At 37.6% G+C, this 17,016-nt stretch overlaps 1 protein-coding gene across 1 annotated transcript in view; it reads left to right on the top strand.

Annotated features, from left to right (window-relative positions):
• LTBP1 (latent transforming growth factor beta binding protein 1) overlaps positions 1-17,016 on the top strand; it is a 184,834-nt gene that overhangs the window by 43,794 nt on the left and 124,024 nt on the right. Inside the window, exon 3 of the mRNA XM_009636439.2 lies at positions 6,774-6,941. Coding sequence (XP_009634734.1) covers positions 6,774-6,941 — 168 coding nt within the window. The remainder of the gene's footprint in view (positions 1-6,773; positions 6,942-17,016) is intronic.

Below are 17,016 nucleotides of genomic sequence, written 5' to 3'. Positions count from 1 at the left end.
TCCCTGCAGGGGGGTTGGACTAGATGACCTCTAGGGGACCCTTCCAACCCAAAACATTCTATGATTCTATCTTATTTTTAGCGTCGTTTGGTGTCTGATTTCTCCCAGTGCTTGTGAAAAGAGAACCAGGTGTGAGGTATGCAAGTGTACTGTAACAAAGCTTCTCGAAAGAGCAAAGATGCACTGCCCTACCTGAAGATAGGCATTGTATGTTGAAGCAAAAAACAAATTACTCAGCAGCTCTGCCTTGCCTTTTTGAATCCATGTAGTTTTCAGACTTGTTTGTGCGTGTGACTGTTACAGAAAAAACAAGGCTTATATTCTGCCTGGTTTTCACAGGGGCGAGGCATGAATCCAGGAGGTTTGAATGCAGAAGGTTTTACTGAGAACAGAGTAAGGGTTGAGTTCAGTCCTGCTAAGGTCATGTAAGGAATGTTCCACATTCGCTTCGCTGGGATGACATCCATATCAAGAGATCAGAAAGGAATCTGGGAGATCTGTGCCCCTTTGGCCCAGCCTGCAGACTGGGTCTGAGTATGAAGTATCAATAGTGCACTGTTGGGGGGAGAAAATAAGTTACAGCAACAGAAGCATTTTATGTAAACTGTATTAAGTAATCCTGCTGCTCTCTCCAACACTGATCAGACCTCAGCTGCACTATAGTCTAGTTTTGGACAGCGTATTTGAAGAAGGGTGAGGACCAAGTGGGTGGTATCAAAAGCAAAACAAGAAAGAATGGAGGTCTGCAGGATTTGGCCTGTTACACTGAAAAAGTTTAGATGGTTTTGGTCTGGAGAAGGTGAGACTGAGGGAGATTCGCTGTTGCAGTCTTCAAGTGTGTTAGAAATTGATCCACGGAGGAATAAGGTTTTTGTAAGTTTGCTGTAGATAAGGCAGGGCAATAATACCCTTGAATTGCAAGAGAAGAAACGTGGGTTAGATATTAGGAATACCTTAATAATAAGAGAGGCTGAAGCACTGGAATATATTCTGTAGAAAGGTTGTGGAATCTGTATAATAGAAGGGGTTTGAGAATAGGCTGGGCAAACTTTTTGTGTAAAGTTGCTGTTTCATCCTGTGTTGGGAAAAAGAAGCGAGGGGAGATTAAGTAATCTCTGAGTCTATTTCAGTCCTTTCTATGCCTACCAAGGGCTGTATTCCTGTCATGTGTAATCTGAAATTTAGGGAAGATCTGCCTCTGGTCTGTACGTGAATCTAGTGCGTCTTCTTTTTTTCCCCTTTTTCCTTTTTTTCTCTTAGCATTAGTAAATCTTCCAGACTATGATATATGTAAGATGTACAATAGCCAAGTTTCAACTTGTTCTGATCTTTGGGAACTAGGTTTTGGGACTTTTTGTTTGTTTTAAATGGATGACTAAGTGGTGATAAGATAGAACTTCCTCATATATTGTCAAAAGCGTAAAAAGTTCATTCGACAATAGTTCTAGAAGCTTAACTATTTTACTTACATGGTTGACTTTTATACAATGTCAGCTTTCCGTTTGGCTGAACAAGCATATATAGTAGTAAGGACTGAACCAGGTGGACTGGTGAAATAACTGGGAGACACTTGTTTTAGGAAATAAGTCATTTCCTTTTGCTTCTTTCCTTTTTTTCTGTCAGCATTTAATTAAGAAAAAAGAGAGGGAGTTGGTCATCTGAGAATTTAAAATGTTGAATATATTTGGTATTTAAAAGCTTATCGAATTTGATATGAGAAGATAGATTTTCATTCCAAAGTTCTCCTTATGCATCATTGGTTATCATTTGAAAACATAAGATTGCTTGAGATAGTCTATTTTCTTTGGGAAGAGAATGTAATTTTAAGATAGAATCTTTGGGTCTGAGGAGATTCTGTGTAGAAACACATATGAAAACATACTGAGTTTAGTGCAGAAGTAGGGTGTCATGAAAACAGAGTAGTGTATATCGTTCTCAGATGTACTAATGGAAAGCCTACAGCTTGCTTAGTTCTGCTTCCTCAGGAGATTTGCCTCAGGATATTTGTCATAAGTGAAGGTATTAAAAAAAGCACAAACCCAGACAGAAGTTTTGTGCAAGGATTATGGGAAAGGTATGTGTAAGCTCTACCAGTTGAATCCACAGTATAAGCCACTACTTGGGATTTTTATTGTGAATCCTTTTGATTAGATCACTGTGAAGCACAAAACCATCATACAATAACATAATTTTTCAACACATGAAGATATTTTCTTCTCTTCACCCCACTTGACCTATGAGATAGTACAGTGTAGTCATCTTTTTAACTGAATACCAATCCTGCTTTCACTAGTGTTGCTAGCCCATTGTCTTCCCACAAAACAGGGACATGCCACAAATCTTCTGAGATCCACTCCAGCTATTGAATACTGTCTAGTTAAATCTTTGCAGAATGCTGGAGCTGTGTGGGCAGCCATAAAACCAAGAAAAAAATGTGTTTATAGAAATTCTTCCAGAAAGAAATGAAGGCCGAGTAGCATTACAGGCAAAGGGACCCAGGAGGCTGAGGAGGAATCCGTCCCCTTATACAACTCTGCCCAGGCATGGCTGTGTGAGCCGTTGTGACCACCTGGACCTAAAACCTGCCTTGTCTTAACTCATTCACCTTTTCTGCTAATGCAGAGAAAGAAATCAGTTTGTCATGATGGACGGTGGGGGCAGAAGGGAGTCTATGAAGAAATCCTTTTGCTTATATTTTCCATTTCTCCTGCAGTTGTTGTTAAATCATAAATTTATCACAGCAGGAGCTTGCTGTGTTCATAATATTATATCATAGTTTCTTACAGAGATGGAAAGAAAATCACATGCATGCAGTGCCAATTTTCAACTAAAATCTCATCATTTTACCCAGGCACCTTTCTTTTCTGAATCTGGCTCAAGAAGAGTTTTACAGATTTTGGAAATTATGGGTACGTTCTTTCACTGATCTCCTTTGACAAATGTATCTAAGAGTTCTTAAGTATAAGGGAGCCTGGACTATGAGGCAGGATGATGGCACCGTTGGCTGAGCCTTCTCATTGTGAATTTGCTGCCTAGCTCAGGGATGAGCCCTTAGCCAGTATTCGTAATCCTGATTTTTCTATCTTTATTAAAACAACTATCTGAGTTGATTTCTGGTTCTGCCATTTCTTCAGTAGCTTTGCTATTTACTTGGTGTTTGTATCTTCTGCTTTTGTTGTCTTTCATTAGGCTCATCTCTTTATCTGCTCTCACATTTGTGTTTCTTCAGTCTGGTGTTATACTTCAGAGCAGAGTAAGGTGTTTCATTTCCACATGTTTAAAATTGGGTTTGAAGAGTTTATGATACATTTCTGTGTGTGTGTCTCTCTCTCTATATATATATAAAAAAAAATTCCAGGTATGCTGCAGGGCTGTAGCACTATCATTTTTTTTCCAGAAATGAATCTGAGATGATCGAAGTTGCAGATCTTGCCATGTCTATGTCACAGTGGCATCATCAGTAAAGCTGCTGGAGTTTAAAGAGGAAAATAATCTGTATGCTACCTTAAAAATGCACTGTCCTTCTTGAATATGAACTAGCCCAAAACCAAAAGAGGTCAAGGCTACAGCAGTAATGGGCTGCTTCTAGCTTGAATTTGCGGGTTTTAAGATTAATACTGCCAAACCAGCTAAGAGATATTGAAGGATATAGTTTCTCATTTAGAATTAAATCATCCCCTCTTTGGAGAAGGGGGAAAAAACCCAACAAACCTATAGAAGAGAAGAAAGGGAAGGATTCAGGGAAGTCCAAGAGTCTAACCTTGCAGAGTTTCTGCCAAAAGCTTCCTTTCAGGAGAAAGCTTTGCGGTCTGTTTTCAATTTAACTCTGTATGTATTATGCTCGCTGTTAAGGTCCCTAAGCCTTAGGATGTGTGAGGATAGGACTGTCTACTTAGGTACAACTTCAGAGAAGAATGAAGATAACGTGTCTGCCTTGAATCGCCTCCTCATACACTGGTCAATTTTCAGCTCACAGGAAATGGCCTGAAGTTGGGCCAGGGCAGGTTTAGGTTGGACATTAGGAAAAATTTTTTCACTGAAAGGGTTGTCAAGCACTGGAATGGGCTGCCCAGGGAGGTGGTCAAGTCCCCATCCCTGGAGGGATTTAAAAGATGGGTAGACGAGGTACTCATGGACATGGTTTATTGGTGGGATGGCAGGGTTAGGTTAAAGGTTGGACTTGATGATCTTAAAGGTCTCTTACAACCTAAACGATTCTATGATTAACTTTGTATCCTTCCCAAATGTCTCCAAAGAACTGAGGAAGTTAAAAGCTGTGGCCCACTAGGCAAGAAGAAGAAAAAAATAGTTTAATTATAGTTTTCATAGAACTGAGAAAGATGGAGAAAATCTGAGAAAGATGGAGAAAATCTTCCCATGCCAAAAGAATATGAAGCTGTCTTATTTCTGTCTCTTTGCAAGTAGTAAAATGGGAATATTCGTGAGAATTGAATTTGTTTTATAGTGAAAGCATTGCTGAATAATGTTTTGAATATTTGTAGGAGCTAGGGCTTACATCATGTTGGTTTTCAGACTATTTACTTCCCTGAAAAGCTGCATTTAAATAATCTTTCATGGATACTCTTTACCTCTGTAGATACTGGCTTGTCTTTTTGAAGGTACGGTTCAACTGCTGTTCCGATGTTGTTACCCTCAAACTTACATGCTAACATTTTCTTACCCAAAAGGAGTGAGAGGCAAATTTACAGTTTCCATTCAGTCTCATACTAAGGTGTCTCTTCTACCAAAAAAAAATATGCTACAGAATTTTTCTGGTAAAATCTGAACGATGTAATACGAATTATTTTTAAAATATGATTTATTTTTTTTTAGTTATAAACATTGTGCCTAAATTTTGCTCAAAAACATAGTGCAGAATACTATGAAGGAGATTTAAATCATTATTTAGTTCCATCTATATTGGCAAAGGTTTTTTTTTAAACTAAGCTGGAAAACTTGTGTGGGTCCCCCAATACTGGTTTTTACAGTGTAGGCAGGACTGACTTTTGTGACTCAACTAACCATGTTTTTTTAATTAGATCACATCCTAAAGGAAAAATGTTACTAAAACATCTGAAAATATAAAATATAAAATGGATTGGGCTTTTCTAGGAAAAGATATATATAAAACTATGCAAATAAATACAAAGATGGCAGTATTGCTTGTGCTTAACAAAAGGAAAGCTTAGAAGTTCTAGCCTCAGCCGTTCACACCGCTTGTGTCTGTTCATTGGGAAAGGTATAGTAATAATTTTCTTAAGAAGTGCTTGGCATCCAAGAATCCGGGGTGTCTTCGAAATCAACTAAATCACTATGCTAGCCTTTAATTGAAATATTTTATTTGCATGTCTGTCTGGGCTGTGCTGCTTTTAAGTATTGTTTAGGGAGAATAAGGTGGGAGCATCTGTACTACAGCTGCTGTTCAAATCGAGCAATGCCTTTCCTTTACTGTAGACAAAACAGTTGGCACAATTGTTTTAATTTATTTGTTTATGAAGAGCCAGAAATAAGCAGGCTTTATATTCTTTTGAAGTGGGAAGATTTTCTTCATTTTCTTGAGATTTTAAAAAAGTTTGTCCAGAGGGTATTTCATAAACTAGGTTAGACAACTATCCAGCAACTTTTTATTTCTATGACATGAGGAAGGAGGAGACTTTTCTCTTTCTGTGCGTCATTTCTTGGGATTGTTAGGTTTGATCTGAAAGTGTTTATTAATAGTTTCCACAAAGATGCTGTGATATATTTACAAGAGCTTGCTGAATTTCTTAGTAAGTGTGTGGAGGGCAAACTGTTTTCTTTTTAAATAATTGCGAATGGAATCTGTTCTTTTTCCCTAATTTTCCTGAAGAGTAGTTTTAATCTTTTTTTTTTTTCTTCAGCTGCTGGATGAGGAATCAAATACATCTGTTTTTAAATCAAATTCTGTAACAAGAAGTTCTTCTAATTAGCTTAATTTCAAATTTAGTGTTTGCTCATTCTTCATTACATTCAAGTTTTTAAGAAGACTGTAAGGAGGCATATAAAAGAAGAGAATCTAGCTATTTTTTATCTTTGAGCTCAGAACCAGTATTTTCAAGCATTGCTACTTACCCTTTTCTCTGAGCTATTTATTACGCAAACAAAAGCTGACAGCAAAGCTCGGTCTATAATATGTAAATCCTTGTGGAAAAATAGTGCCAAAAAACTGTGAAAAAATGGGTCCAGGCAGCTGCGTCACAAGGTTTGACCACTTTGGGCTGGGGTGCCAGGAGATTTGAGACAGATGTTTTCAGACATGCGGCATGCTTAAAACATTTCCAGGGGTCGAGCTACAAATAGTGACTTAATAAGTGCAGAAACAGGAAAAGTATGCAGGAGGACACAAGAGTTTATTCACCCCTAGGTGCACAGCCAGCCTCTTTACATTACATCTGCCTGTCAGGGTTGGCTATTTAAGCTGTCATGCCCTTGGTATTGCTCTTTGTCTGTCTGTGAATAAAGTGCAGCATTGTGATTACTAATCCCACTCCAGTGACTTGACTTTAAATGTGGTTTTGGAGCGGATCCCGGAGTTCTGTTTGCTAAGCTTCCTACTCCTGTTTCAGAGACACCACTGGAGATCTATGAGAGAGAGCACTGCAGACTGCCCTCCTCCTGTAGACCTGTCGCCTTTTTCTCCCCCCCCCCCCCCCCCTTTTTTTTTTTTTTTTTTTCCCCAAAAATTTTTTAAAGGAAATCAATGGATACCAAAGTGATCTGTTTATTTTTCTTTTTTTCTTTGCCTCCGCTGACAGTGGGAAATCACACTGGTCGCATCAAGGTGGTCTTTACACCCAGCATCTGTAAAGTGACTTGTACCAAAGGCAACTGTCAAAACAACTGTGAGAAGGGAAATACCACCACCCTCATTAGTGAAAATGGCCATGCTGCTGACACTCTGACAGCCACAAACTTCCGAGTAGGTAAGTACCCTGAAACTGTATTTGTCCTTAGCTGTCCTCTCTTGACTAACAGAGGGAGGAGATGTTTTGTTATTAATACCAGTTGTGCATCTGTTACTCTTTGTTTGGAGGGCTGTGCTGAGTAGGAACCATTGTGTGTTAGACAAGCTTTCTGGTATCCTTCGGAAATGTTCCCAGAAGTTCCTTTGTGTCATAGAAAAAAACTCCCATATTTTTCATCTGAATTTTCAGCTGCAGGGCTACAATATGCGAAACTGAAGCTTTTGGTAAAATTCATCCCTCAGAGTTTGTGTTGGTAAATAGAGAAAATGTCCACAAAAAGTTCTGTTTCCTCTTTTTGCTTGTTGAATAGGTATCAAATGCACATGAAATCTAGCTAACACAGTGAATCTGTCTTGAAAGAAATTGTTCAGTAGTTCCTTAAACCTACAATCCTTTTTAAAAATACATCAGCTTAAAACTTCTTACTGCTGAGAGTAAAACAGATTTCATATTTGCCATTTTTAGAAACTGAAATAATGTTAAGTCCAGTTGAAGTTATCGAAGCCAGTCATCTCTCTGTTAACGTTTATTCTTTCTGCTTGCTCAGTGAGAGTATCAGCAGTATGCCAGTCTAAACCCTACGACTGCTTGACTGTGTTGAAACAAATCCTGAAAGCTATCTAGGGTAATGATTAGCATATTTTAACTGTACGCTATATGACGTTGGTAGGAATTTATATACAAGTATCAGTCTTGTAAGCAAAGAGGAATACAGATATATGGGTACATACCTAAACACTTTTAAAATTGTTGTTTCGCATTATGATATTCTTAACTGCACTTGGAAAGTATTTTGCTATTATCCTGAAAATATCATAGTATCATTTTCTGAAAAAACACCCAAAACTTGAAAAATTAATTATTTTGCCAATTTGTACTTAAAGAATGCCAGATATGAACATTGTAACTTTAGTCTCCGTCTAGTATAAACATAATGTCAGGCAGCGCAGAGGCTGGCCAATGCTGCCCTTTTTAAAGTGCACTATTTTTCAGACTCTGAGGGGGGAAAAAGCTATTCCAAATTATTCTTCTTCACATCCAGACAGACGATACAAAGAGCAGTTCCCTCTCTTAACGCTCCTACTAGACTATCAGGCTGTGGGTGAAAGCTCTTAAAATTATTAACATGTTCCTTGATAATATGCATGTTTGTAAAAATACGTGATAATTGAAACAGTGTTTTAAAAGAGCAATGCAACACATTTTGGTGTTTGGTTTTGGTTGTTTTAAGGCATTAAGAAAGAAAAGGATTTTGCAAAGGAATGGTAAATCAAATACTTTAAACTTGTGTTTACTGTCAGTACAGATTTTTACTGATGTTTTGGCAAGCACCACAGCTAAGTAAGTTTATTGTTTAATTTTCTGACTACTGTGAAAGGATAGGGTTATTCTCCCCCCCTTCATTTGACCTAATTTTTTTAGTGAAATTATGAAATGCTAGAACAGGCAGTCATGTAATTTGTCTGCTATGTAAATCTGTGCTGTAACATGACCTTCTCTCAAATACTTGAAAACTTGGAGAGTGGAAATCGACCTGTGAAGACGTGTTCCACACCTTCCTTCCTGGCCTCAGGCCATGCAGCTCATGATGCACTGTATACAATAGGCTGCTAGAAATACTCAAAAAAAGCAGCTCGTAATAATATCTGATGGAAAGATAGGGGAGCGTTATGTTTAAAAAATGTATAAAACCAAGTTGTTACACATGTGTAGGGATTTTTAACCTGCCTGTGGCTAGCTATTTTCCCTATTACCTTTAAAAGACCAAAAGCATTCACCACATCTCTAAGTATTGTCATTGTTACAGAAGAGGAATAAGAAAGAGGTCTGAACTGTGACTTCAAGGTTCTGCAGTTAAAAATAAAAATGCTGAGTGAATTTAACTTCTTAATAGCCAGAGAGGAGAGATCCTACACCTGTAGATTGAGTTCTTTCACTGTTCGCAGTTTTCAGGTGCTTTTGAATCACGTTTTAAAATATATACTACTGAAATAATTTTTATATCTGTTCTCTAACTAGTGCCTCTCACTAGCTTAGGCTTGTCCTGATAGAGATGTCTCCTCATACATAAAGCAGAAGTAACTTGGGTCTTCTGAGATCATTTATTTTTGTTACATTTTTAACATACTACGTTTTGCTTGTGCTTTTTGCTTTTAAGTCCCTCTTCTAAACTTGTTTACTTACTGTTTATCCAAAATGCATGGAAATTCTTACTCTGATCATTTGACATTTAAAAAGTGCAGCCATGAAACAGAATGTCATGTCAGAAAATACATACTTAAAGCAGCAAACAGCACTTTCTCAGTATATTTTTTTAAAGTATTTGTTCTTCCTAAAGCCAGAAAAGATAAATTCACATGCCCTATTTGGAAAACTAACTCCTATTACTAATAATAGATACCTACTATGAGTGGGGAGATTAGGAAACTGCTTTAGGTTGTTAGATACAAATGTATTTCTGTAGCAGGAGCAGCATTCTAGTACACAAGACTGAATTTAGATTCTCTGATGACAGATTGCAGTTAGCCTTCGCTTTGCTTTGTTCTTAATAATCCGTTCTTTCTAATAATGAACCAGAGTAAAATTTTCTGTGTATGTTTTAAACTTTGAGCTGAACTTTGTAAACACTTTTTATTTTCAGAGAGAATAAGTTGCAGTGCCTGTACTAAAGCTACTCAAGTTTTTCTGTGTGTTCTTTCAGATTCTTAAAATCTGCTCAGTTTGTCATTTTAGGTGAAACTTGGTACCAGTGACTCCAGACAAGGAACAAATTCTGTTTCCTGAAAATTTTATTAGATATGGATAAGCCATTAAAAAAAGGAAAAAAAAAAAAAGAAAAAACACAACAAGAAACAGATTGGGGGAAATGTAGCTTTTCAGGTAGCTGAGATTTTGGCTGTTCTCATTAAGAGCTCTGGAATTTCAGTTGAAGGTGATGAAAGCTTGGTATTTCAAAGGAAGGATCTCCTTGATTGCCAGTCTGCTTCAGTGAAACTTTGGGGGTTTTTGCAGTTTCATTTTGTGAATGGGATATGTTGCACGGTTAAACTAACAGACCTCCAATATTTCATTGGCTTAGAGAATGAAAGCATTTAGTCTGAATGGAAGCTTCTGCTGAATAGATGATTCTCATTACTCGATTGGATTGATGCATGTGCAGTTTGTATGGTATTTCAGTCCTGATAGATGTACAGAGGCTTGTAAAACAGGGTCAATATATGTGCATAAGAAAGGATGCATATAGCATAACATATGAGGTTTCTGTCTCATTTACTGTTGAAGTTACTCGATGATGTGTCCTGTTTCTCCTCAAAATTATTCAACATTTCAGAATACCTATTTTTGAAATGAATTTTCTCTCTGTAAGGAGTGGGAGGACAGTGACTAATTTGTAACTGTAAAATGAAGCAGTAAGGAATTAGGAAATGCCCAAATTAATATTCTTCATGCTCCTTAATTTTTTTCCCTGTTATGCATATGTATTTAATTACAGATTTACATTCTACTTTTTTCCACAGGATCCCTGCTTCATTCATTGCACAGGGATGACAGAACTTAGTAAAGGAAGCAGTCATTTAATACTTCAGTTTATATTCATTGCTCATTTGCAGCCCTGTGTCTCATTTAAAGCGGTTCGTTCAAACTGTTATAAATGAGACATTAAAAAGAGTTGTGTGCTATTCAGTGGAAGTGCATATCTTTCTGTAGGAATTTTGTGACTGAGCACTTGGCAGTATCTGTGTCAAACCAGGAAACAGCAGTGTTCTGCAGATGGAGACCTAGGAGAGTTTTAAGAATTTTTTCCCAAGACCATAGGAGACAATTGTGGCAGAGGTGATGATAGAATTCTTTGCTACTCCCCTGTATATCACTCTATCACTCATCAGTATCTCTTCTTTTGACATTCCTTTCCCCTTTTCTTCTGATCCCCTTTCATGTAGACTGCACAGTTGTCCTTCCTCCTGCCTTTGCTCTGCACAACCATAGTTTACTTAGGCTGTTATTGGGGCTGAGGGAATATTTTTGTTGTGTGCTTTCCCTTGGAAGAAGGGCAGATTTTTAGGAACCCTTTATTTCTTGTTTCATTCAATTTGAGTGAAAGTTGAAGTGTTTTTCCTACAGCTTCACTTGCCTTTGTAGGGAATTGTTGTGAAGTTGAGAATGATGTCAGATGCGTGTGTTGTGGCCTGCAGTCTGTGTGAGCCATTCTTCCTTGTGAGACTAGAAGAGAATGAGATGTTTATCCATCCTCCTTTCTTCTCATCTATAAAAGGTCCATTTGTCTCTGGTCCTATATTAACATGTTAGTAAGGATTCGCTGGACATCATTTGGTGACGTGGTGTCATGGTCAAAGTGAAAACATATCTGGTCGTCTTATTTTGAAGGACCAGACACATTTACTTAATCATAAATTTTAAAACTTTCAGCGTGGCTCACAGTGATCTGCATATCCTGTACCCTGTTGCAATAAACATGAAATTATATTGCCTATTGAATTTTGGCACTTTCCCTATTGGAATTTTGTATCAAAAAAATTTCCTGTTTTACTGTGTTGACTCTGTACAAATGTTTTTGGATAATTGAGGTTGTCCAGAAGTTTCCAGTTACATATAGACAGAAACTTCCAAGAAGCAGCATAAACATTTTGCTCAAATTTTATTTGGTGGTCTTTTGAAATAAGGGAAGAAAATTTGACCAATAGATTTTAAAACAATAAGTTATTCAAAGGAAATTTAGTAAAAAGACTCGCTATGTAATTATTATTCTAACAGAATTTCCTATCTAGGAAAGAGTCTGGAAACCATAATTATTTAGAACTGTGAAAATGTAAAGCAATTATTTTACAAAAAGTTGATAGAATTTCTGAATTTTATTCATACATACATGACCATGAATTTCTATTGATGCTGTAGAAGTTAACATTGTTTTTTCTTCAAGCACTCCTGGTCTTGCCAAAGAATTGTGTTGGCAATGACCTGTAATCAAGCCAGCACGCTTTATCTGTAGTCTGTGTATGACAGGAAATCAAAGAGAATGAGTGGCATTTTCTTGATGCCATTTGCTATGTAATAAAGTTGTTTCCTTGCTCCATATGATACATACTGCACATACCCTACTACATTTAAGAGGTACTGTAAGACTATGACATTTGAGGAAGATTTATCAATATTGTTTGGTATGAAAAAGTATTTACTGGAAATAATATCGGAGGGCAAACTTGGTGGCATATAAAGACATGTAAAAGACCAACAACTTGTAGAAGTATTTGTGTAGATTTGTGAGAATTTACAGACTCTTCTGGCAGCTTTCTACCCATTATATTTTATTCTTTGTTGTACTGGATTTAGTAAGAGAATGGCAACATGTCAGAAGGGATGCTTTCCTTCTCTATTACGAAGTGGTGTTTACCACTGGGTGAATGGTGTCAGCCTGGGTAGGTGACCCATCACGTCTCACCTATGCAACTTGTGCCCCAGCAAAACCCTGTTCATTCCTATGGTTTCAGCTGAGACTTAGCAGATGTACATGTAGCTTCTCAAATGGGGGATTTAAAATAATTGATAACAAATGTCATGCAGAGGTTTTTGAATTCCTTTTGGTACCATGACTGAGGAGAATTGATTTTTTTAAATGCTTTGGTTTTCCACTTGATGATGTTCCATCAGACATCCTAATTGATGAGGAGCTTGTTTCTGGAATAACTGCTAAGCTAAAGAAGAGTATATGATAACTCAGTCTGGTTTTAGTAGTGTATTCTCTGTGGGCAAGAGTGAAGTGTTACTTTGAAATATCCTTGGGTTTTGCACTTGCTACAGTATCATCCTTTTCTGAAGCAGTTATGATGTAAGAACCTTGCTATTCCCCCAGTGTTATCAGTTTAGTCCTTTTACCCTCTCTATCGTGACAACCTTGTAGCCTTATTTGGTAAAAGTTTTGTTTCTACTGTTCCTGCAGTAATTATCATTTCTGCTCTGTCAGGCTTTATCGGTTTATGCTCTTTTTGCTGCTAGATGAAGTATTTTTGCTTTTAACAGATGCTGGCAGACTCTTGAAACTTGCAGAACTCTGGGACAGCTTGATTAAAAGATTAACTTCTTAAACTTTCTGCAACAGTAGTCAAGGAAGTTGGTCAAGTCTGTCAGTGTGTCTCTCGGGGCTGGGGGGTGGTGGGGGAGGAGAAAACGTTCAGGATATTTAGAGTTTATTCACTGCTTTAGCTGGTAATTTGAAATTTAATCTGTATAAATGATGAGCATGCTTGAAATATTTATTCATGCAGCAGCATTGCAACAGCTGTAGCAAAATGAAGGCCAAGTATTTTTCCTCAGACACTGGAGAGAATGGCTAAAATAGAAAGATGGACAAATAACGGTGGAACTATTTTAGAGTTGTTTGCATCCTCTGCCTTATAGAAGACACTAGCAAAAGGGTATTTCCCAGCCTGAAGACCCAATATTAAACAATTTGGGAGGAATCACTTTATCATGAGCATCAATTTAACAGATAGTCCTTTTTTCCAATCTCACTTTGTTCTATGAAGTAAATTTGAGCAGACAGGTAGTGTAGTGTAGGCTTTCCTAATCTGAACCACTAGTGGACTAAAATTCTATCCTGCAATATAAATGCATCACTGTAGTCTGAGCAGTGCTAAGGGTTTTAAAGCATTTTCAATTATTGGCCACCTACACTCAAATTACAAAGAAAAATTGTATCTTAAGGATTATGTTGTTGTTGTTGATATGCATATCTGTTCAGAAGGAATGCTTCCTTTCCCCCATTTATTTATCAGTACTTGTCATCAACAAATAGTTCTGGTTCCTACCACATAGACAGCTTAGAACATCTGTGAGCTCTTTCTTCATAATCTTAAAATAATTATTCAAATCTGACATTTTTCCCTCTGATTCTAGTGGATGCCAGATGCTAATTTAAAGAAAATACATTGTTCAGCCACATGATTTTAATGAGGTTGAACTTAGACAAGGCTGTTAGCAACTCATTCCTACTCCCTTGCTCACCTTAAGGACTTCGGACCATCACTGCGAAGCAGAAGTCCATCTGCTCTTGAAGCACTCACCAAACCGTATATTATAGAGAACACAGGTTTTGGATGTGCAGTCATAGGAAAAACCACAAATGGAAATGGTACAAAATCCACACCTGCAGCCATTCAAAAACACATGGAGTATGTTTCCCTCAAAGTTAAAGCAAAACAGAACACAAAGTTAAAATGCATAATGCTTTATTTTACTGTATATGGTTTTAATTTCTAGGGATTAGTTTATGTACATCTGACTTGAAGTACTGTAAAAAGAGAACTAAGAGTGCATTTATTTGAATGATTACATTGTTGCATATTCAAATAAACACACTACCTTCTACAGCTATAATTTTGTTATTGCTAAACCAAATGTCTTTGCACATACCTCACTGAAGATCAAGTATATGCCAACTTTGGCTTAAAAAAGAAGAAAGTTGCCTTTGAATTATGCAAGCACAGAAGAGTGACAAATTTCTTTACTTGTTAAAAATATGGCATTTATCACGGATAGATTTCTTAGCGAACAGGTTTGTATTTAATGTGTCCTTTTGGACATAACACAGTCAGAAGGAGGCAAGCAGCTATCCCTGCTCTGCTGATCACAGTCTTTCCCCATTCAGCCTCTCTACTGTCTATTCTGGTTTTGTTTATTCTGCTCCAGATAATTCCTCTGTCTCTGCACAGTGCAGCCTGTATAACTTTCACCTATCCATTCCGCCTATAATGAGTTCTTCTGAGTATCAGCGTAACTGAGAGGCCTGTTTTGTAGCGTAGAGGCACAGAGGTTTCTGGATCTTTCTTTTGGAACATGAGCTAGATCTTCATTACACACACATTTAAGTTCTTTGAGTTTTCTGTCTATCCATAAAAAGTGAACTCTTAAAAAGGAACTGTGAACTTTTAACGAGGGATTTACAAATGTGAATGAAGTTGAAGTCCATGGGAATTGTAAACTTTTATTTACAAACCTCTTGTAAAGTCTTGAGGGATGCCAGTCAATGAATAGAAGGAAAATTGGGTATTTGGTGCTCGCACGGGAAGGGGGTTGAGTTTTAAGAAACCCAGTCACGGAGAGTATTTCTCATCTGCATTTTATGCAGCCAAATGCTTTGTTGTTTTGTCATGTTGGTTGTATTTTTAGTTTAATTTAGAGATGATAAGCTGAGTCAAGTTAACGGAGGCCAGGTTGGATGGGGCTCTGAGCAGCCTGATCTAGTTAGCGGTGTCCCTGCTCCTGCGGAGGGGTTGGACTAGATGACCTCTAGGGGTCCCTTCCAACCCAAACCATTCTATGATTCTATGAAGTATGAAGTCAAATTTTTATATTTGATATTATTCAGATACTTAAAGCTTAGGGGAACTTTCCGCAACTTTTCATGCCATAATTGAGGAACACAAGTTCTCTGATTTCTCCCTGAGAGGGACTGCCTCTGTCCATGTATTGTATAGGGCAGTGGTCTCCCAACTTTTTTCATTGCACATCCTTATCAGTAAAAAAAATTTTTAAGCATGACCCCCAGATACATGTATGTTTGTTTATAAATTATATACATGTACTACTGTATATATCATATGTATGCACATTATAAAACATATACAAAATAGACATTAAAAATGGATGAGAAAAAGATGAAGTAAACTCTATTTTGAAAATTTATTTGATTTATTAATGGTGCAAAACACATTTCTTTCCAGCATCCCAGTAGATTGTCTTGCACGCTGCTTGGGGTGAGCACACCCTACTTTGAAGACCACTGTTCTAGGGAACCAAAGGAGACCGGTTGCATAGCATAAGCTGTAATACTTTCTTCCTGCAGTTAGTATGTGTCCATCGTGTCTCTCTTACTTATTGTTTCATTATATTAACTTTATCCTGTTATGTTAGATGATATATGTGTAGGTGCTAGAACACCTTTTCTCAATCTAATCAAAAGTTACATAGGTCCAAGAATCCCTATTGCGACAACGGGGGCAAGGGGATTATTTGTACTTGCCTACATTTCAGGGCGCAGGGTCGGGTACAACACTGCGGTGTGAAGCTTGTCAGTGGGGTTGTACACAGCTCAGGGGAGCTGGGGGCACGGTTTAATTGCTTGGAACTGGACACGACCAGTCAGTGTGCTGACTGTATTTTAGGTTTATGCAGCTTATGCAACAATTTATACAGCTATTATGTGTTGTTAAAAGAACGACAATGAGAAATGTTGAAGTTGTGGGGTTTTTTAATGAATTTCCAGCTGTACACTCTCTGCAGAGTAACCTTTATCCTTCCTACCCATTAGAACTGACTCTGCTCTTTTCCTCCTTCAGAACTCCAGGATTTGAGTCTTTTACTTTTCACTGATCTCCGATGACCTAATTTATGACTCAAACTCTGAATGCTATCCTTCCCAATATTCTCATATTGTGTCACCACCTCAAGGTCAACTCCCTAGAAAACTTTCCAATTTCTTGTGATCTAGCCAGTGCCAGAAATCTTAGATAGCTTATTTTTTTAACTAGACCAGGAAGGTCTGGATTATGAGCTATTATTTGTATGTTAATGGGTATCTACTTGAAAGGATCTATTCCTACTTTATGCTTCTTGTAAACTTTTTCACACAAAAATGAGCACTGTGGTAATGTTACAGTAATCAGAGAGCAGTCTTCTGATGTTTGGAAATGATGGAAATTTTTGTAATGACTACAGTTTTTGTGGCTTCTCTTTTTCTATTCTAAACGTAATTTTGTTACTTGAGGTTGTCTTGTGTTACGGGATGCAGTGGATCAGTGTTTGTAGACCCTTTGGATCTAAGCTTGGGTGCTCGTCCCACTCAACAAATCTTACTGAGGTGCCTGGGTCAGGAACCTAGAAGTCAGTGATGAGAGACACCTTTATGGCAGGATGGCCTGCGGGGTGAGCCTCTCTTCACTGGCAGAGTGGGAAACCTCAGGTAACAACATTCTGAATTTAGATGGTTCAATGAGGCACAAAAGGTAAAATGGGATGA

This window comes from Egretta garzetta, unplaced genomic scaffold, assembly GCF_000687185.1.
Source record: "Egretta garzetta isolate BGI_Z169 unplaced genomic scaffold, ASM68718v1 scaffold54, whole genome shotgun sequence".
NCBI lineage: Eukaryota > Metazoa > Chordata > Aves > Pelecaniformes > Ardeidae > Egretta > Egretta garzetta.
This window is presented reverse-complemented; position numbering and strand designations above follow the sequence as displayed.